Raw genomic sequence first — 23003 nt, 5'->3', positions numbered from 1 at the left:
CTTTGCCCACATGCCTGCCAGCAATGGGTGTTAGCATCCTTTAAAATTTTTGCCAGATTAACAGCTAGTCATCAATTTGCATTTCTTCATTATAAGTGCAGTTACAGTGTTTATCCTGTGACTGTTGGTCATCATTCTTTCATCTTTAGTGAATTTCCAGTTCTTGTTCTTGTCAACTTTTCTACTGAAGTATTCATACCTTTTTCATAGATTAGAAAAAGCTCTTTACGTGTTAAGCTTCTGTTTCTCCTTAATGTATGGTTTGTTTGCTTCCTGAAGATTTCTTGAAATATTTGGATATCTTTCTGCATCCAGTTATTTTTAACCTGTGTGTCTGGCCTGTTTTACATTTGTGTTTTAACAACTGGGATAAATTAATCCATCATTATTATTATTGGTGGTAATTGATTGCCTTCCCTTAATGGTAAGAAATTCCTTTGCCTTAGTTTATGCCATTTGGTTCTTAATTCTTTCCGCTATTTCTTTTCTTTTCCCATGTTCCCTGTCTTTGTTCTTTGGGCTTTTTTTTCCTCCTCCATTGATTTGGAGGTTATGCATGCTTTTCCCGTTCATAGTTATTTGTAATTTTTCTGTACAAATTTGAACCTATGTTTGTCTTTCAGTTTTATCATGTTGATATCTATAAAAAGAAATGAGAATTTCACCGTTTCCTCTTCCCAACCATCTCCCTGTTTCTCTCAGATTTGAAACCTTACTTCTTTATAATATGTTAAGATTATTCGTTTTCTCATTAGATCATGCCATTTTAAGAAGGGGCTTTATTTGATATTTGTTTTCATTTTCACAATTATTTTAGCAAGATATTTAACAATATACTATATGTTCCATTGCTTTCTTAGTCTCAAGCAGTAATTATTAAATGCCATTTTTGTCATACTTGAGTTCTTTATTTTGATTACTTTTCAGCCAGTGAAATACATCTTTATTTCTAGAAGCAGTGCACATTCTCAGATGTGTTTCTCTTCCTTCGTATTTACCAATAGCTTGCCCAGATATAGAATTTTGGGTTCATAATGTTTTTCCACCTAACTGAATATCTGATTTAATTCTTTTTCCCGGCATTTGTTTTTGCACGTGAGAAGTGAAATGTCAGTCTGATTTTTCCCACTTATAAGTATTTTGGTCTTCCTTCCTAGATGCTTGCAATACTTTTCCTTTATTCTGAGTGTCAATCACTTTTTATTAATTTTGCCTAGAACTTAATGAGTTTTATTGCACTAAAACATCAAGTAAGGAATATATTCTTGCCTTAATAATAACAACTCTTACTTCCCCAAAGTCCATTTAGTTCTGTTGTTCTGGAATTTTATGGCTTCTTTTTACTGCTTCCAATGACAACTTTAATTTTGCTGTTAATTAGTGTTTTATTTTCCATCTGTGTGTTTATCTCAATAATTTTCTCCTACAGCTGCTGACTTCTGTTTAAAGGAGATAATGTTGTCTTGCATCTTCTTGAAGATCTGTGCAAATATTTACTGAGCCTTTTATAGAAGAGGGTATTTAGTAATATGAATCATTCAGTAATAATTTAATATTAAATACTATGATGCTTTGAAGTAAGGTTCCTTTTTTCCTGCTGAAGTATTTTTCATAAGTCACAGATCATTATAACTATTTTTTAAATTTTCTCTCATTCTTAAATAGCTATAGATTTATCATGCTCTAGAATTTTCCACCATATATCATGGGAAAATGTATCTTCTGTTTTTAAATATAACCCGGAATGTTAGAAGCGTGGTTATTTTTTTCTAACAATTACATTATGGTGTGAATCTTGTCTCTCAACGATTGTTTATATTTTTAGCATATTATAGTTGTTAAAACAAGGACTTTTGCATCCGAGAGACCTGGGTTGGAGACACAACAGATGTAGTGGTAAAGAGCGTGGCCTCTGGATCCAAATTCTCTGGGTTTGAATCCCAGCTCTGCCACTCACTCACTGCATAACTTTGGCAAGTTGTTTAACCTCTTAGTGCCTTAGTTTTCTCAGCCATAAAGTGAGATTAATAACGTTAATTACTTCATAGGTTTTTAAAAACATTAAAAAGATAATGAGTATAAAATATGTAGAGCGGTTCCTGGGACATAGTGAATGCTAAGTAAATATTTGCTTTAAAATTCTAGCTCTTAATCTTCCTCTCAGTTGTGTTGTAAACCTTAAAAAAAGTCTTTCAAAAAATAAATAAATCAGCCAGGGCTTATCTACCTAGAAACAGGCCTTAAACAAATGACAGCGGGCAGAGGAAAGTATCTAAAAATATTTGACTTGCTAATTATGAACAAGATAAATGTGATTTAAAATTTCATCCTAAGAATATAATAAATCAATGTTGAATACTAAAAAAAACTTCCAGCTCAACCATCTATTAACAGAGTGACTTCAGTCAAATCATGAAATTAAGCCTCTATTTTCTCTTTAAAATGGACATAATACTAATAAAAATAATGCACTTATTAGTAATAATATTAGTAATTATGAATACTACTTATTAATACTGTGAGGATTAAATGAGATCATTTATATAAAATATCATCACGTAAGTGCACATTACTTGGTTGCTACTTTTTAAATAATCTAATGAATACTTGACTGTGCTGCATTTAATTGGCTTAACTAAGCACTGTAAGCCCCTTTGTTCTACAATTTCCCTATTACTGAATTCTTAATTTTGAGTTGTTTTACAGATGTGTAACTCCTGGGGGGGAGTAATTACAGATTCAAAGCCACATTGTCAGTGTAGTTGGAAGATACGAAGCAACGTCAATTACAGCCTGCTTTTCATCTTTTTTTTCTTGAGCCTGGGAAAAGCAGGGTCTGTGATTCTTGTTTCTTCAGAAGGTCGACTTCCCATTGGTAGGATCCTTTCCCTCAAGCCCTTCACGTCCTCTTCATCCTTTGTCAGATGCTTTGAACAGAAACAAGGGCTTTCTGCCTATCTTCAGTTCTTCTCTTCTGCTGGGAGTGAGTTTGGGGGTGCCCTGGGGGAGGTGCAGCTGCACAGGTTGGGGGATGGAATATGCAATGTACCATATTTATCAAGAATTTTTTGTGGGCTGAGTATCTTTGATTCCTTTTAGTCCCTGAATGTCTGCTTGCTATTTTGAGTTTTCCCACAAACGAGTACAGCCGTATCATGCTGGGATGTGTTGTGATTGTAACTCATTGTGGGACATGAGAGGCCGCTTCATAATCTATATGTAGCAAACTACATCATCTTTAAAAAAAAAAAAAAAACTTGGTTTCTCCCCTTGCTTGAATGATACCATCATTTCTATGAAAAGCTGTTGCGTGGGATTTTCCCCACTAGTTAGTTTCCAAAATGTTGTTAACTTTCCATTGATGTCAAACTAAAATGGACCCCCACCCAACTTACCCACAGCCTGCCCAGCTGGGACATACAAACCAGAAGGTTCACCAGGAGGAATCAGCACTTGCCTTCCATGTCCTGATGAAAATCACACCTCTCGGCCTGGAAGTACAAGCCCCGAAGACTGTGTCTGCAAGGAAGGGTACCGGGCATCCGGCCAGACCTGCGAAGGTAAGGATCCCACCACTGGCAGACAGGAAATAATAAAGGCTGATCTCGTCTAGGGAGGCAGTGCTACTATCTTCATCCAATTCATTGGGCATGATCTTTAATATTCCTTTCTCTAATCATATTTTGGGGGGAATTCTTTGTTTTTATTATGAAGCATTTCTTATCACTGAACATATCCGTATCTTGCACCAGAGAAAGGGGATCCAAGACTCCAGGAGGAATTTAACTGTGAAAACAGAAAGATTTAGAATGGAACAAGATCAAAAATGAATTGAAGAGAGAAAAGTCACAAATTTAGCAACACATTTGAATAGCAAATGAGCTAGTTTGGGCCCTGGTGGTCATTAAATTCATTTGAAGAGATCATTTTTATAAGTAAAATGCCTTAATATTATTTACACCAAAAAGTATAAATATTTAGTTAGCCTATAGCATGTCTAAGAAGCTGTGGCTCTTGGGATTTCTGGCAGACGTATTTTCTGGCCTTATTTGTTCTTTATTTCATGCCACTTTAATTGAGAAAGAAAATAGCTCATGACATATGAAGGCCAAGAACTAGAAAATCTCACATCCACATAGTTTTCAGAATTAAAAAAAAATTTTAAGCTTAAAAGGTATTATTTAGTCTATTTTTAAATTTAATTGGAGGCGAATGTCTAGTAAGCGTGAGATGTGTTCTTCCTCCAAAGATGCGCTTGGAAATTCATATGCGGTAAATGGGAATGCTGTAGGTAATTTGGCTCTGTGTATAAAATATCCCCTTAAACAGAAAACAAAAAGAAAAAGAAAAATAGGGAGGATACTTCATAGACAAAGGCTAACTTGGCTTTTTAATTTTACTACTTTAAATGCTAGTTGTCCACTGCCCTGCCCTGAAGCCTCCTGAAAATGGTTACTTTATCCAGAACACTTGCAACAACCACTTCAATGCAGCCTGTGGGGTCCGATGTCACCCTGGGTTTGACCTCGTGGGAAGCAGCATCTTCTTGTGCCTACCCAATGGTTTGTGGTCTGGTTCTGAGAGCTCCTGCAGAGGTATGCAAATTGCCAGTTCACGTTTTTTATTGATGGTCTTGCTTGATTTCCTTGACTTACACTCTAATGGGCTAGCAAGTTCTTTGTTTCTTTTGATTTCATAGACCACAGACCACAGAAAGAGAAAAAAAAAATTATGGGAAGTTTGAAGTCAAAACTGCTGAGTTCAGTTGACCACATCATCGTAAACTAGACCCTTTGTGTTTCTTTCATGAACAAGCGAAGGAAAGGAAATGGACAGGTTACCCTAAATCTCGGATTTCACACAGCCAAGACAGGGTCCAGGGAGAGTTTGGGGATGGTCAGTGTGGGGCTTCAATGTCTACTTTGGTCCCAGGCCTTGGGGAGCCACACCAGTATCCTGCAACGGGAGCAGTTAACCAACATATACATCCCTAGCCTTCACTTTCAATGGACAGCATATTACAGAAAGTGGGAGTCAGCTAAAGTGAGATCCCAAATGGCCTCTTCCAAGCCAACAAGAAAGAAGGCAGTACCACAGGTAGAACCTGAGGCTGCCACATCAGATACAGAGAAGCCAACAAAATGGAGGGCACATCAACTCACCTCCGCTCTTGCCATCTCCAAGACCTACTTTCCAACTTCTTAGAACTTCAGCACGGTTGGGTAGGAAGAGGTAGATCTAAGAAGAGAGGGGAGCAAGCCAAAGGACTTGAGACTCTCTGCCTGTGAAGCTTCTGAATGCAGTATTCACCCCCTACCTAGGGTTGCCAGATGAAATACAGGATACCCACTTAGATTCAAATTTTAGATAAGCAGATCCTTTTCTAGCATAAGGAAGTTCCATACAAGAGTTGAGACCTACTTATATAAAAATGTATTTGTTTATTTTCTGAAGGTCAGATTTAACTGCATATCCTCATTTGTTTGGTTGGTTGTTTGCTGAACCTGGCAACCTTACCCCCACCACGTCCCCTAGGCATCCTTTGGCAATGCGTTTTGCTGAGGATTTAACTACTCCAAGATCCCATGTTGCCCAGGTCACTAGAGCAGGGTGAAAAGCTCTGTCTTCTAGTCTTCTCTTGGCTCCCACAACCATGGCGGGGCTGACCTGCTCACAACTCCAAGGTCTTTGTAAATCCCAAGAGACATTCACTGTTTATATTCATCAGCTACCAATATGGATTCCCGTCTGTGAATCTGCATTTGTTTAAATCAGGTCACCATCCAAACTCTTATCTATATTTACAAGAAGAGAAAGAATAAGCAAATTGAACAAAGGAGACCTGAAGGGAAAGGGGGTGGAGATGGAATCACTGAGATTTGAAGGCAATTACATTGCCAAAATAAGACCAGGATTCCAAGAAATGGGAGAAATCTGAGAGCAAAAAGTTTTCTTGGGGAGAAAAAAAGAGATTGCTGGCACAATGAATGGACATAGTTAAAAGCCAAATTAATAAATTAGAAAACTAACTCAAGAAATTCTTTTGAAAGTAGAGCAACATTTGAAAGATTAAAAAAAAATGATAAAGGCACCCCAGTGTTCATAGTAGCACTATTTACAATAGCCAAGACATGAAGGCAATCTAAATGTCCATCAACAGATGAATGGATAAAGAAGGTGTGGTATATATACACAATGGAATACCACTCAGCCCTAAAAAAAGAACAAAATAATGCCATTTGCAGCAACATGGATGGGCCTAGAAATTACACTAAGTGATGTAAGTCAGAGAAAGACAAACATACAATATCACTTGTATGTGAGAACTGAAATATGACATAGATGAACTTGTTTACAAAACAGAAGAAGCAACACAGACATAGAAAACAAGCTTATAGTTACCAAACAGGAGAAGGGGAGGAGGGATAAATTAGGAGTTTGGGATTAGCAGATACAAACTACTATATATAAATTATAGATAAATAGCAAGGTCCTACTCTATAGCACAGGGAACTATATTTAATATCTTGTAATATACTATAATGGAAAAGAATATGAAAAAGAACATATATATGTATAACTGAGTCACTTTGCTGTACACCAGAAACTAACACAACATTGTAAGTCAACTATACTTTAGTTTCTTAAAGTGATGAAAGAGTAAGTGATGTGAGAATAGTCCCAGGAAATAGAATCTTCCTGGATTAGGAATCGAGAAAGAGAATGGAGTGGAGGAAAAGCACTAATAGAAGATCAAAGAATATATCCGCAAGCCGAAATCTCAACAAATGTGCACGACTGAAGTCTTGGATACTCAGTTTAAAATCACTTACTAAGTGCCAAAAAAATTATTGAAAGCAGATCCATGTCTGGAAATCATCTTAGTGCAACTTCTGAAAGCCCTGGAAAAATTAGAAAATTGTTCCTGTTTCACAGTTAGAAAGAATGACATTACCTGTAAGGGAAAGAGAATCCAACTCGCCCTGAGCCCATGATCAGCCATTCTGAATATTACGAGAGAAAAGCATGTTTCCAGGATTCTGAAAGAAACGAATTAGACCCCGTATTTCTAAACTTTGACGAGCTGTCGTTCATGTGGGCAGGCACAGACATTTGCAGTGGTACAGTCTGAAGTGGTAAAGAGCCTATTACTGCAAATGTTGATCATAAGGAACCTCTTAGATATATTCCTGTAAAGTCAACAGTTTTAGGTTCTCTGTAATATCTCTACCCCCATGGCAGAAGGTGGAAAATGTTGCATTTTTCATTTCCACTTCCTGGCCTTCCAAATTAAGAGTGAGAAAATCAGGCAGATGACCCATTTAGGATAAACTCTGGCCCCTGCCTCTTCCCGTGAACATCTCCACCCTGAGCCTCAGATCCTACACTAAAGCCATAAGAAATGGCACCCTCCCACCTCAGGAAGCCATTCCTTTGAACGTTGATCTGACAGTCTTGATTGTCCGATGACCCCACCTTTGCTCTCGGTCCCTTTATAAAAACACTCCCTGTGGCCAACCTCCCTGGCCTGGAAGGGATGACCTGTAACTTCTGTACCTGTGTCCACAGACCTGTTGTGTCCCCATTCTGGCCCTCGCGCTCTGTGTGTCGGGGTCAGTCAGAGAAGCACAGGAGACACACCATCTGTGTTGTGGGAAAAGGAACGTATTTTAAGAGTCAGCCCTGAAACAGTTTTGGGAGGAGCTGGGAAGTGGAAGATCCAGAAGAGAAATTGGAGCATCAGAGGAGTTACTACCGACACAGTCTGAGAATCCAAGCCCACCGAGCTGCTGAAGCGGAAGCACAGGGGAGAAACATATCAGAAAGTCCAGGAGAAGCTTCACCTCTGATGCTCTACAGCCAAGAATCCAGCTGGGACCCTGGGGCCACCTTAGGTCAACAGGGTCAGCAGTTGGCAGGGGAGATGGAGGCCAGCAAAGACAAGCTGGAACCAACTGCACGTGTCAGCATTTGCCCATCCCCAAGCCGGACTGCAGTGACCCCTGCTTCTCTTCCTCCTTCCAAAGTCAAGTGCAAGTTCTTCTTTGGACCAGCCCCACACTGGCCCACGTTAAGGGATTCTCACTGCATTTCCCAGCTTAACCAACTTGTTAGACTACAGACCACCATACTTACTTTTATTAATTACCTTGTCTACCACCTCTGCTAGACTGTGAGCTCATTATGAACACAGAATATATCTCCCCCTACCCCGACTAATCCTTGGTTACAGCTCTGGTGAGTGATTGAAAACTTGACTTTAGCAAATACGCATGTGGATAAGGACACTGACAAACAGATGCACTGATGGTCAGCTTGTGTCACTTCCCACTAGGCAGTCCCAGTTTTAAAAAGCAGGCTTGTTGTCTTTTATGCAATTTGCATTGACGTCCCAATGTAAATAAGAGAACTCTAACCAAAGTAAGAGCAATGCTCCGGGACGTGAATTGCCCCTTCAATTTCATCCCCAAAGCTACTCCCTAACTTGCTAGCGAATAGAATTGTCCTGAACAAAGGTGCTTAGTCGGGGTCTTCCCCATAAATGGATTTAGTTCCAGGCACACCTCATTTTATCATGCTTTGCTTGATTTTGCTTTGCTGCTACTGAACTTTATTACAAATTGAATGTTCGTGGCCACCCTGAGTTGTCAGATGATAGCATTTTTAGCAATAAAGTTTTTTTTAAATTAATGGATGTATATCGACTTTTCGAATAATGCTAATTTGCATACTTAATAGACTATGTTATAGTGTCAACATAACTTTTAGATGCACTGGGAAACCAAAAGAAAAGTTCTGTGTCTTGTTTTACTGCGATAGTCACTTTATTGCTGTGATCTGGAACTAAGCCCACGATATCTCTGGGGTCTGCCTATAGTTGAGATACTGTTTTATGAAACATCTACCATAATTCATTAATCCTAAAATACTTTCCCCCCTGCATGTTGACATCCTAAAACTGAGATCCGCCTTAACATCCGTGGCATTTTCATAGATATTGTTGTTGCTTCATTAGTGGCACATAAAATAATGATGTGCCTTACAATTGGGGCACCTGGGATTCAGTGAAATACAGCAGCTGTGTGAGGACTCACTTCTGTTTCAGGTTGGTTAATGTAGAGAAACCATCACTTTACAGATCTAATAACTTAAATCTAATTGTAAGGACAGAGGGTAACTTTAGTTATTTTTTTTCCTGAAAGTCTTTCTAAAAGTGAGGCAAAAATGAAAGACCAGCATAGAATATAAAGCCCTTTACAAAGTTCATGTTACATCGTGAATCTTTTGTGTGTTCAATCATAATGAATAGGTTTGATTCTGATGTCTCCTACGCAACCTTCATGAAGCACTTACACTCTTCAGTTTTATCTGCATGATGCATTTCTTCCTAAACTAGTAAGGATCTCTTTGTAATTTCTGTCATAACTAGCTAAACCACAACCACAACCAAGTGAATTTTGTGACAGTATTTTTTGTGAGAAAAAGATTCAAGCGACAGTGAGAACCCTACGTTTAACATCAGATTTATTTTATTTTCAGTACAGATGCTCTTACAATTGGGAGATTGACAGGAAGTGTGAGTCTGAGGAAGAATCTTATTAGTCTTTAAAAGGAGAACCAGAATGAGTTTTCACATTGTCTGCGACCTAGTAGACTGTTTCCTTAACAGACTAAATTGCCATTTTCTTAAAAGACTAAATAAATATTTCAGGATTGCTTAAACATAAATATAAGTCCTTTATTACAATTTTTTCAGCTTACTGAAATCAACATTTTAAAAGTTGAAACTATAAGCATGTTCCTATCAAAAAATGATTTTAAAGTGATCATGATGGAAAAAGAGTGTAAAATATTTAAGAACGAAATAGGAATTATGACATAGGTTTTGTTTTCCCTGAGCAGCAGTAAAAGTTTATTAAAAATCAATGTTTGAGAAGCAGTATAATTTGCATGTGTATGAAACACTAGCTCTAATTGACTATCAGTTCTCTTGAGAGATGTTGCAAGTTCATTTCATCTCAAATTGGAATGCTGGAGTCATTTCAGCAGTTTATTGGATCGAAAAGCAGTTGTTGAGTATAATTTTTCCAGATTTTGTGTCTCTTGATCATAGTAATTTATCTTATTCACTTTTTAATCCTACCTGGCACTTGGCATTGGGCCAAGCATGATGAGTGCCCTCATGAAACATCAAAATAACGAAGGTAAAATGTTTCTACGTACTTGATGGACACACTTAATAAAGATTCTATTTACATGATGGACACACTTAATAAAAATCAAGATGTGGAAGACAAAATAGTTCTACTCATTTGTCATTAATAGTTGACTTTGGTCCAAACCATCCCAGTGACTGAAAGGCTGGGGCTGATGATTTAACCTCAAATCTAATTCTTGAAGTTCCTCTAAGGAACAGTCAGTCCTAAAAATATATTTCATGCAACCAACATTTAGGCTCTGCCAACTAATATAATTGGAATGGCTTCCTTCAGAGTAGATTCTATCCAATTGTGACTTTAACATGCACTGAATATTTTACCCAACTTCCTTTCCTATTATTGTAAAATTAACCTCTCATCATAAATAACTACATGCTTGATATGAGACGTTGGCAAATGCATCAAAGTAGAGGAAAGAAGAAGACATCTTACCCAGAGTCTCAGCAAAGTTCTGGAGCCCCACATGATTCTGTTCAAAAGTATTTCAAGATGGCTGTGTTGTCTGCAGGCCTTTAGTGTTGCAGGAGTGTTATCTGAGAGCCTGTTGAACTTTGTTCTTTTGCAGGGGGTTGTGTTGTTCGTGTTTGTGTTTGTGCAGTGCCTGATACTTAGAGGATTATATCTGTAAGTTTCTTGAATGAGGATTATGCCCAGCCTTCGGCATATTCAACAAGAATCCACTCTCTTGTCCTTTCAGTATCTCCATCTATGACCAGGATGGACATGCCATCTGAGTGAAAGGGGGCTTTTCCTTATCTGTGTAGCCCTCCACCTCTCCTTCTCCCTTCCCCATCCTCTTCCACGTCTTCCTTCTCCTCCTCTTTCTCTCTATCTCCTGACTTTCTGCTCCCCTTCTCTTCCTTCCTTGCTCCCCTCTCCTTACTCCTTTCTCCTTTCTTCTCTTCCCTTCTTCTCCTGATTGGAAATCCTGATTGAAGTGGGTCTAAGCTAGTACTGGAATAAACAAAGTGTAGAAAACATATAAACTCTTCAGAGATGATTTTATCTAAAGAACATAATAAATTGGAGGCTTCAGGAGGGTATAGAAATTGATGGAGTTGAAGCTCTTGAGGGAGTTATTCAAGAAGATGAGAGAGCTGAATGTCAGGGAGGAGGATGCTTGGATTGGTGATGGCGAGGTCTGGAGGATAAGGCAATGGAGGAGAGGCTGAAATAGAATGAAAGATGTGGTTATTGGAGAAAAAGAGGTGAAGAATATGACTCTAGGATACTGGAATGATCATCTACGTAGATAGTAAAGTCACCAGCTTGTGTGTGTGTTTGAGAGAGAAAGAGAGAGAATATAAAATCGTCAAAGAATGGGAAGTGGTGCAGAGTTCAGCAGACAATTGGGGGAAAAAAGGATGTTGGGCATACAATAAGATGCTTCATCGTTGGGTATATAACATGATACTTCAGGGAGCTGGAGGTTTTTAGGAAGAAGGGAGAGAGAATGATCTGGGAGGGCAGTACGAAGTAAAGAAGACATCCCTGTCTGTGAGAGACAATACGATTTTTACTAGGATAAGAAAGTGAGGGAAGAGTTCATAAGAGAAGTTTAGGATAGGAGAAGATTTGTTGAAGACTGATCATGTATTCCAGAGGGCAGGTGCATGGGTTTGAGACTTAGGTTTGGATGAGAACTGTATGGGGGTGACCCTGGTGGATGAGGCGATTGTCATGAACAGGAATATAGGGCGTGATGGAATTGACTGAGTTGGACACGAGGACACTTTATGGGGCTTTGGTGGGCTAGGCGGTGATAGACTCCTGCCAGAACTCCGAGCATAGATGTTATTTGGGGACCTGCAGGAGTAGTCCTAGTGCCTTCCTGTAGCTGCTCTGATGCAGCGTTGAGGCAAATGAGTCGGAAGTGGCAGCGCTAGGGAAATTTCTTTGGATGTTTCGCTGGACACTTCATGGCATTTCCACTGCTGGTGCGTTGAGGCTGGCTGAGGTGCAGAGGCTGAGCACGGCGATGTTGTTCAGGTAGCGCATTTGATAAACACAGGCTTTTAATTGTCCCATACTAACTCAAAGAAAGAATGATGTGTTATCCACTGTTCGCAGTGTGTAGGCATTATTAAAATTTTAATTATCTTTGTCCGTATTAAGTAAAATATGATCTAATTGTTTTCATTTAATGTAGTGAGAACATGCCCCCGTCTCCGCCAGCCCAAACACAGCCGCCTCAGCTGTTCTGCCAGGGAGATGGCCTACAAGACGGTGTGTTTGGTCACCTGTGACGAAGGGTACAGACTCGAAGGAAGTGCTAAGCTTACCTGTCAAGTAAACGCCCAGTGGGATGGTCTAGAACCCCGGTGTGTGGGTAAGTTCTTAGGAGGCGTGGTGCCTTGGATGATTCATGTCTCTTGCTCTCTGATTTCTCTTGTCTTCTGTGAAGACCCAGAACTAAAAACTGACTCAGAATGAGCATAAAAATACACATCCATATGAATAGATATATAGCGCTGTAGATACATGTACAAATACGTGGTTTTATTCCTCTCCACTGATAAAAAGACTTCTCCAACAGAATCCAGTTTTCCAACTCCTTAAAGTTTACAGCTTCAGATGGTAACGATTTTTGTTTTAATTGGGACAAATTGGGATGGATTTTTTTTTAAGCGTATGTAATTCCCTCACTTTTTAAAATGCTATCTGCCTTTACCTTGTTGATGAAAGGACAGAATTATGTACCAGGGAATCTTAAGATGAGGCATAAAATTCGATCTCATCAGCAGATTTCCTGCCTTGTCCCTCACTAAGAGTTGTGACATCTCACTCCTGAAATTGGGTCCAGCAGGGAGGGTATAGCTCAGTGATAGAGTGTGTCCTTAGCATGCATGAGGTCCTGGGTTCGATCCCCAGTACTGCCATTTAAATAAATAAACAAACAAACAAACAAACCTAATCCCCCCAAAACATTTTTTTAAAAAATAAATTGGGTGCAGAATGAATAAACTCAGTGGCTTTTCCAGTTTTCTGCATCTTCTGCGTTGTAGACACGTTAACAATGATAATAATGATGGTGATGATGACAATGAAACGCTGATAACTACCATTCAGTGAATCCTTACTTTCTGTCAGCGACAGTATACATGGAAGCACTAACAGGTATGTGATTGAATAACCGACCTCCAAAATAGGAAGAAGAACTATATGTAGGGAATACATTGATGGGAAAACTGGGTACTGTAATGATCTCAATTCCTTTTCAGTTGATTTACAGATTTATTCCAGCACAGTCTAGTATAGGGTCCAGAGCTGATAAGAAGGGAGGGTGTCACCAGGGGATTCAGTAACAGTGCAAATGTTGACCCTCGTTGTGCAGGCTCAGAAAGCGTATGGAGGGGTATTAAATAATTAAAATATTAATAATAGAAATAATAGAGTTTATTAACAATGAGGTACCTGTTGCATGGCTACTGAAAGACATAAGCCTGACCGGCATTGTATTTCCCTGTAGGCAGAAGCTACAAGGGGTCCCAAACCACAAACAGAGTTAGTTAAAGTGGATGCAAATCCTGATAGTTTTGAAGTATAACCATCAAAAGGAAATTACTTCCTTGTTTACGGTTTGTTAGGGAACAACTCAACTATAGTCCCCAAATTCTGACAACAGCCATAATTACTATGAAAATTCGCACTTTAAAAAGCTGATAGAAGTGAGTAGAAAGTGTCTTGAAGAATAGACAGGTGCAAAACAGGAAAATTTTGAACTTGAGTTATAATGAGAGAAAACTTATTCTAACCGTCATAAAATAGATTATGAACCCACAGTAATTAAAATAGTATGTTAATGGTATAAGGATGCACAGAACAATGGAAGCAAACAAGGCTCAGAAACAAACAATAGTTTACAGAAGAATATAATATTCAATAGAGGAAATTTCAAATATCAATGGGGAAAAATAGCTTACCTAAAAATTAGCTTTGACTTCACCTTATTTTAAAAAATCACTAAATTCAGTTAAATTAGTTTAACTAATTAATTAAATCAGGCAAATTATAGGGTGAAATATTAAAACATTCAGATTTTTAATGGAGAAGAACTTTCTAAAAATAAGAAAGGACTATATTTGAATATGTAAAGTTTCTATTTAGAAACTAACACAGCATTTTAAATCAACTATACTTCAATAAAATTTAAAAATTTTTTTAAATGAATGCGCAAAGATTTAAATTTCTGTATTTCAAATGAATTCTCTATGGTATTAAAATGCAAACCAAAAACGGATAGGTTATTTGAACACATATAACAGAGTCAACGTTCTTAATTTTTCTGACATACAGAACTAGACCAAAACATGAAAATATGAAGACACCAATGCAAAGAGAAATAAAGGAAATGAATTGAATGGACAAAGGAGAAATTTTCAAAATACTCTTAAAAAATAAAAAATGAAATTGAGAAAATTCTAAAACCAAAGTTTTGATATGTGGGCTAAATTGTACACTGATATAATTTCATAGATATAAACTTTTTCGTTGTTAATCAGGAAGAATGACTAACCATTAAATTCGAACGTTAGGAAAAGAATGATTGCAAGAAGAGTTGAAAGAAGTACATGATAATAATTAAGGAAAATGAAACTATAAAAGGAGATGGAATGGAGTAGAATGAGTAAGAGGGAAATCTTTGAATAAAGCAATAAAACAGATTTCACAATATAAGTAAGAACAATGTAAAAGTAGAATTTTTCTAAGAGGCTATAACAAAGAACTATATAGAGGTCCGAGGTTTTCTAAAAGAATAATAAAATGCCATAAGCTTATTATGTATGATTTTCTAAGAAAATGAAAATTCTTAAAGGAATCAAGGAAAAAAGTAAGAATGCAAATGTGTAGTTACCTATGAGTAATTTATGAAGAAATGGAAAATGTTAGAGTATTAATTTCGCCTCCAAAAATGACCATGGGATCAATGCAGCTCTTTCAAACTTTGAAGAAACAGTAATTCTCATACCATGTAATTGGGCCCAAATAATGGAAAGCTAATCAGTTCATATTATCAAGCTATTGTTTTCCTGTTGCCAACGTGATAACTTTTGTCAAAAAAAAAGTACAAAACTATGACAGCAAATATACTAGCAATCCACATTCAAAAGAATGACCTGCCAGAAAAAGTCGAGTTTATCCTAGGAATGCAAGAAGGATTTAAAATTAGGTATTCTATATCAACATAATAAATTACTTCATTCTAACAAGCAGGAAAAGTTTATATGGTTGCTTAGTAGAAGATAAAAATGTATTCATTATCATTTAAAACACATTTTTAATGAAAGTCCAAGAAGCTCACAGTGATAACTGACAATTTTTTAAAAGTCCATCTTAAATCTGCATCCACTTATGAAAATAATACAGACCATCTTATTGAATCTAGAAAAAGAAAAGGCTACTCAGAATCATTCATATTATTTAGTATTGCTTTCTTAAGCTTTAGCTCTTGTAATAAATCATAAGGTTAGAGCTTTGAGGATTCAAAATTATCATTTGTGAAGTATGTGTCTACCTCCAAAATAGAACAAATCTGCTAAAAGACTGAGCGCTCACCATAGTCATAATACCAAATAAGCAACTCTTCTATGTAAATGATAAACAGCATATATAGTGGGAAAGCACATTCAAAAGATCTATAGAAAATGTCAAATATGTAAGAATAATGTTACACAGATGAATGGAACCTGTATTACAAAAACAACAAAATGTTACTGAGAGATGAAAAGAACACCTTAATATTTTTATAAAATTGTACCAAAATGTACGTTCTCTCCAAATATATATATATATATATATATATATATATATATATATATATATATATATATAATATGTAAAATACAGTCTCATTCAATAACCCAAAAGAGATTTTCTTTTCTGCCCCCTTTTTGGAACTGGGGAGTGATTCCAGGATTCATCTGGAAGAATATGCAGGCACAACTCACTAAAATCAGATTGAAAGGGAAGAGTAATAAAGAATAGAAAAAGTAAGTAGCTCCACTGGGCTTTAAAATATATACTAAAACTGCAAAAATGAAGAGCTTGCAAGAATTGTCGTCAGATCAACGGAACAAATAGATCCCAGAACTTTTGAGTTTCGTGTATTGTTGAGGAAGCATCACAGCTCAGTTGAGAAAATGAGATTTATTCAACTAATAATACAGGAAAATTGGCTAGCTCTTTGGGAAAAACAAAATGAAGCAAACTGAAACTTTCATGTGTCCTTAATCCACACCAGACATTGATATAAATTCTTCATAGTTTTTAAAATATAAATTAAAAATAAAACCATTAAAAGGTAGAAGAGAGTATATTAATAGATATATGTGAATGTTAAGCAATCTCAGAATGTATTAAGCATAAAAGCAATGGGAAAAGATTTTCCATTAGGTTAGAATGGATGAGATTAGACTATATAAAAATTAGAGTCAACGTTCATTGAAAGTCAGCAAACGATAAGAGAATATTAACAGGGAGTGAAATCTTCAACAGTTATGCCAGCGAAAAGGAGAATTTTCCTTATAAATAACCATCCCTAAATAAAGGATGTTGAGTCCCATGTAGTTCTAATATTTGAACCACAAATTTGCTCTGATCTTCCTCTTAATTGAAGCAGAATGGGAAGTCTGGGCAGTCACATGGTACATACTGTGCAGAAATAAAGAAACAAACCACTTTCTTGGGAAAAAATTGAGTTTGCTCACACAGAGGTTTGGAAGCAGTTGTTTCAAGAGGAGGCATGATGGTGGAGGGTTTTAGGAACACACAGGTTCTGCCACTTACCTGTTGGGTAACCTCGGGAAAGTTAACTACGATACAGTTATTACGATGCCCCAGCATTCTTGTTTGTAAATGGGAATAATAACAATGGTCCTTTCTGCACAGGATGGAGGGAGTCAGTCCCTGAGAGTAATGCCTGGTGCATACCAAGTTCTGAATAAATGCTAGTGATTATCACATGGATGGTACAGACTAAAGACGCTAGCAGTGCTCTGAGTAAAATCACTACTACAACACACAAATGTGTACATGGGTTCCGTGCACACACACATACAACACCCTACATTAAGTCCTAGTCTTGATGTTCTGTTCTGTCTCCATTCTACTTAATTCATCTGCTATTATTCATCCCTGCTGAAGGTAACATTAAGAGTCAAGACCCTAATTATAACACAGTGATTCTAGGGAGAGGATAAAAACTTTTCTCATAATGTGCTTGCTGAAAGATAGCACTCAAAAACTCATAAAATGTAGACTGATTGTAGAATCGTCACTTATTCCATGAAAGATAGAATCTCATTTACTATTTTATGCTTCAGAGCCATAAAGTAATATTCTGCAAACTGAATGAAGATACTTCAAGCAAATGATAAAAGTTGCAGGTGGCATTGATTAAAATACCAGTTAGAAATTTTTCAAGGTTTTGATACTGGCAAAATAGCATGAAGTAACCAAAGGGACAGAGTTGAGCATTATTTACAACACAACATTTTTTCGGTGTCATAGACAGACATCATTTAGTGATTTATGTCAATACCAAGACAGCATAATTGTATGTTTTCTTGAGTAAAGAAAATTGGTGGCATTTGCAGTTTGTGGGAATGCAGATAACATTTTCTCCCTCTCCTCTGACAGAGCGCCACTGCTCCACGTTTCAGAAGCCCAAGGGTGTCACTGTGTCACCCCCCAACTGTGGCAAGCATCCAGCTAAACCTGGGACGACTTGCCAGCTCAGCTGCCGCCAAGGATTCATTTTATCAGGAGTCAGAGAAGAAGTGAGATGTACCACCTCTGGAAAATGGAGTGCCAGAGTTCAGACAGCAGCTTGTAAAGGTCAGTCCCCACACCGGTCAGGTTGAAAACCAAATTCCTATATGATGACACGTTGGTGTAGTGTGAGACTGTCCCTCTTTGGAACTTAATGCTGGAAACCCGTGGTAAAATGGTAGATGTTACCCCAGTACGTGCTCTGAAGATTTCTGTTTCAAAATGATGGATTTACAAAATCCAATTACCATATGCCAGGCAATGATACAAGACACAGAAAACCACGGATGGCATTAGAGCTGGAAATCAGGTAAGTTTTCCATTGGGAGTTGAAAATCTTTGAGGAATTTCTGGTCCATGTAAAGCAGGGGGAACTAAATCAATTAAAAAAAAGACCCAAACAAGTCACCAGCCCTTTGAAACCTGCATCTCAATGTCAGTGTGCTCACAAGAGAACATTGCCTCTTCCTTCCAGCAAGAGCAGACGTATATGAAAAGGAGGTATTGAGAGCAAGAAAGAGTTCTTAGAAGTAAAAATATAAATGTCTCTTAAGAGAAGGGCAAAGAAGTGGAATGGATATTGTCGAAAACAATATTAGTGATTTGAGGAAGCAAATTGAGAGTTTCTTCAGAATGGAGAACTGATAAACAAGGAACTTGACTATTCCAATGGATCAAGCCCAAAAGATGGATGTTAAGAGATACCTGTGATTGACTGAGAAACCCTAATGTCCATTTAATAAGGAGTTCCAGAGGAGAGGGGGAAAGGGATGGAGGAGGAGAATTTTCCTACCAATAGAAGAATGTTTCCCTGAGTTACAGAAAGGCTTGAACCTCTAGAACAGAAATAGCATCTGACCTTGTTGTTTATCTGTTTTACAGAAAGTAGTGTATATCTGCTAATCCCAAGCTCCTAGTTTATCCCTCCCCGAGACAACAAGGACCTACTGTGTAGCACAAGGAACTATGTTCAATATCTTGTAATAACCTATAATGAAAAAGAATCTGAAATATACATATATGTATAACTGAATCTGTTGTACACCAGAAACTAATACAACATTGTAAATCAACTATACTTCAATATAAAAATTAAAAAATGGAGTACTATTACCAGTAAAAAAAAAAACAGTTTATTGATCTATATTCAAGTACACAGTGAAGAATATGAGTCAAAAAAAGAAAAAAACAAAAACCTCTGAATGTTGGGCAGGCATACTTTTACTCCCCCTGGTTAAATTTTCGGAGGTCTAAAAGTTAAGGAGAAAAATCTGAAGTTTCCAGAGATAAAAGAGAAATTTCACACAGGAAACAAGACTTAGACTCACACTTACTTCTCGTTTACAGCTCTGAATGCCAGAAGGAAATGTAGCAGTGTCCTAGGAATACGGAGGGAAAATAAATGTAAACTTTAAATTCCACGTCCGTTCAAGCTATTATTCAAGTGGAAATGGAAAAGAAAATACTTCTTTAGATTTTAAGAGTCAATATGCTAATGTGTCTTTGTGGGGAAAAGTTGTCTAAGAATTAGACCCTCTGAGAAAAAGAAATTATAAATTGAATAAAATTTTAGGGAAACAAAGTGAGACGCAAATTAGATCAATTCAGATATATTCAGCTGTGAGTTACAGGAGACCTAATTTAACGTAAACTTAAGAAGATTTGTTGTATTATATAATAAGAACTTAGCTCTACAGTGACTGATGTGGCTCTGTGGAGTGTTTCCACCTCTAATTCATCCTCTGTGCTGCAAAGTTTCAAACTACAAAAAATAATCATTGGCTTTAATTTGTTGTTTATTTTGCCAGTACGTTTGAGCACGCTAATTAATTCTACTTGACAGCCTTGTTTTCAAGTTCAGTTTCTTCCTGCCAGTCAGCATTCATTTTTTTTTTCTGTTTGTTCCTTTATTTCATTCCAAAAGTATTTATCAAGTTCCCATTCTATGCCAGGTACTGTATAATACAATGGGACAAGAGATATCCTGGCATTCAAAGAACTTAAATTCTTTGCAGGGAGAAAATTCAGTTTCAAAATGGCGTGATGAGTGGTGGTTAGAAAGGACAGGGGGCTTTGGGAACTTGTGGAGTGAGCACCTAAAATGGACCAGCAGGGTCCAAGAAGCTTCCAGAGGAGGCTGTGTTTGTGCTGAGAATTCATGGACAGTGGGAGTTATCCTGGTAAAGGGGGAAGAGGGCATTGATTCAGGCAGATAAACGAACATGGACAAAGGCTCAGGTAAAAGAAGGACCATGGAGCTCTCATGGGACTGAGAGTATTCAACATGGAGACTGCGTTCTGGTAGGGGACCTTAAGAGATGAGGCTAAGATGTAACAGGTACCAGTCCAGGAAGGGCCTCACAAGCCATGCTGATACACGTTATCCTGAAGGCAGTTGCAAATCCCAAATTAATCAGGAATTGGGATGTAAAAAAGGAGCCGCAGAGTATGACTATCTTTTTACCTCTTTCTTTGATGATGTAGAATTACATGATCAATATGTTCATTGATTTGAGTATTTTCTGAGTCAGATGTGGAAGCTCCTCAAATCAGCTGTCCTGCAGACATAGAGGCCGAGACTCAGGAACAGCAAGACTCTGCTAATATCACTTGGCAGATTCCAACAGCTAAAGACAACTCTGGGGACAAGGTAAGGTTTGAGCAAATGTTTGCATCCTTTTTCAAATGGTTTCTAAATATACTGCAAATACGTGTGATATTGAAAACTTACTAATACTCTAGTGGTAGTACACTGTCTAGGGGTACTCATAAATGTTAATGCCTCATCTGATAGAAGAATGATCAGCTTTGAGCTTTTAATTAGGAATCTCAGGTAAAAATCTCTAAAAACGGAAAACCTTTCATTCTGTGGATTTGTATTGTGCATCCACTAAGATGATTTGGCTGAGAATTCTTTGCCTTTTACTAAGCTTTTAAGAAAAAGAAAGATGGGGAATCAATCTTGGTTCCTATGTATAAACAGATCTTTTATTTTTCTATTTTTTTTTTTTACTTTCCAAGGAAATATGTTTATTAAAAACACAAGCCCCACACATGTGCTTTCCTTCACATCTAAAATAATTACACAAGCTCTCCGGGCAGTGGCTTGTGGCTTGGACTTGATTTTTTTGTTTGTTTTGTTTTGTTTTTTGTTTTGTTTTGTTTTGTTTTTATTGAAGTACCGTCAGTTACAATGTGTCACTTTCTGGTGTACACCACAATGCCCCAGTCGTGCATATACATACATATATTCATTTTCATATTCTTTTTCATTAAAGGTTACCACAAGATATTGAACATAGTTCCCTGTACTACACAGCAGAAACTTTTTTAAAATCTATTTTTATATATAGTGGCTAACATTTGTAAATCTCAAACTCCCAAATGTATCCCTTCCCACCCCGTTTCCCCAGTAACCATAAGATTAAACAGATCTTTTAAAATATGATCCTGAACTGGTTGCATATTGGCCAATCTGAAAAAGATAACATCAGTGTTTCTTAGTTGTTTTAAAACCAGCATTATTTAGAAAGCAGTATGTTAATATTCTATGTACAGTAGCTTGAGATAATTATCCATCAGATGCTAGAAAAGGAATTAATTTAAATCTTGAATCTGTACTGTTAGTATTCACATACATGCAGATGCCCTTAAACAGTATATAATTTTCGCACCTGCATGTAAATATGTATGTAACTTATGTATCATTCAGGACATGTGGTGGGAGGATGGATGGACACACACACACACACACACACACACACAAAACCTGTTCTGATAATTGTGTTGCAAATACTTAACTATCAAGGTAACTTTTTTAAAAGAGTATATGTTAAATATAGTCATCATTCTGTATATTACATCTCCAGGACTTACTTATTTTAAAAGTGGAAGTTTGTACCTTTTGACCACCTTTGCCCGTTTCGACCACCCCCACACCCCTCCTCTGGCAGCCACCAAACTGTTCTCTGTTATCTGTGGTCCTTTTTTTTTCCCTTCTACATATAAATGAGATTGATTATATGCTATTTGTCTTTAGATCACTAAAGACAGGGACCTTTTAAATCTGACTTTAAAAGTGCAAAGGTGATTTCTAGGAGTAAGTGTACTGCAGGTGACATGTGTGTTGAGTACTCCTTCACGTGTGGTTCCCACTGTCCACTAAAAGGCCCATGAAGACATGCATTATCGCATCGTTGTCATCATGATCAATGTCACTGAACACCAAGAAGAGCACAGGGACATACTTGAGGATCTGTGAGAATTTACTCTAAATGTAGCACCTGTGTGTTAAAATGTTTTTTAAAATATAATGGAAAAGACAAATGTATTTGACTACAAGTGTATTTTTCAATTTGTATTTTAAAAAATTTCTCAGGAGGATGGATATAGCTCAGTGGGAGAGCACATGCTTAGCACTCTCGAGGTCCTGGGTTCAATTCCCGGTACTTCCAATAAGAAGAAAAAAAAAAATACAAAAACATTTTTTCTAAATTAAAAGACAAATAGCAAACTAGAGAAAAATCCTTCAAACTTGTCAAGTATTAGAATGTTTATTATATAATATATTAATATAAATTTATCTTTATCACATAATTTTCAAATGGACTAAAAAGGCAAACATATAATTCAAAAGGAAAGAGTATGTATATCATGCAGCTATATGAGAATTTAATCTTAGCATAAGACATTAAAAAATTACAAAATAGAATAATGGCCTGGTGCCAGATTTTTGACTTACCAAAAAGTAATGTTGCTTAATATAGATCAGAGAACTCTGAGTAGGAACTTTGACACTGATACTATCAAAGAGCAATAGTAGGAAAGCAAATTTTTACCATGATCGGGAAATAAACTTTGTATTACCTGTCAGTAAGATGTTCATGACTTTGAGGTTAATAATTCTGTTCCTGGAAATTTATTATAAAGACATACTAAACCTTTAAAAATTATCTGTGCAAAACTGTTCATCCTCGTGCTGCTTACAATAGTAAAATTTGGGACCACTTTAAA

At 37.0% G+C, this 23003-nt stretch overlaps 1 protein-coding gene across 1 annotated transcript in view; it reads left to right on the top strand.

Annotated features, from left to right (window-relative positions):
• Positions 1–23003, top strand: part of SVEP1 (sushi, von Willebrand factor type A, EGF and pentraxin domain containing 1) — a 159735-nt gene that overhangs the window by 52381 nt on the left and 84351 nt on the right. Inside the window, exons 4-8 of the mRNA XM_072959895.1 lie at positions 3402–3560; positions 4416–4595; positions 12370–12549; positions 17859–18056; positions 20522–20640. Coding sequence (XP_072815996.1) covers positions 3402–3560; positions 4416–4595; positions 12370–12549; positions 17859–18056; positions 20522–20640 — 836 coding nt within the window. The remainder of the gene's footprint in view (positions 1–3401; positions 3561–4415; positions 4596–12369; positions 12550–17858; positions 18057–20521; positions 20641–23003) is intronic.

Source organism: Vicugna pacos, chromosome 4, assembly GCF_048564905.1.
Source record: "Vicugna pacos chromosome 4, VicPac4, whole genome shotgun sequence".
Classification (NCBI taxonomy): Eukaryota; Metazoa; Chordata; class Mammalia; order Artiodactyla; family Camelidae; genus Vicugna; species Vicugna pacos.
Note: the sequence above shows the minus strand (reverse complement) of the source record. Positions and strands in the feature narration are given on the sequence as shown.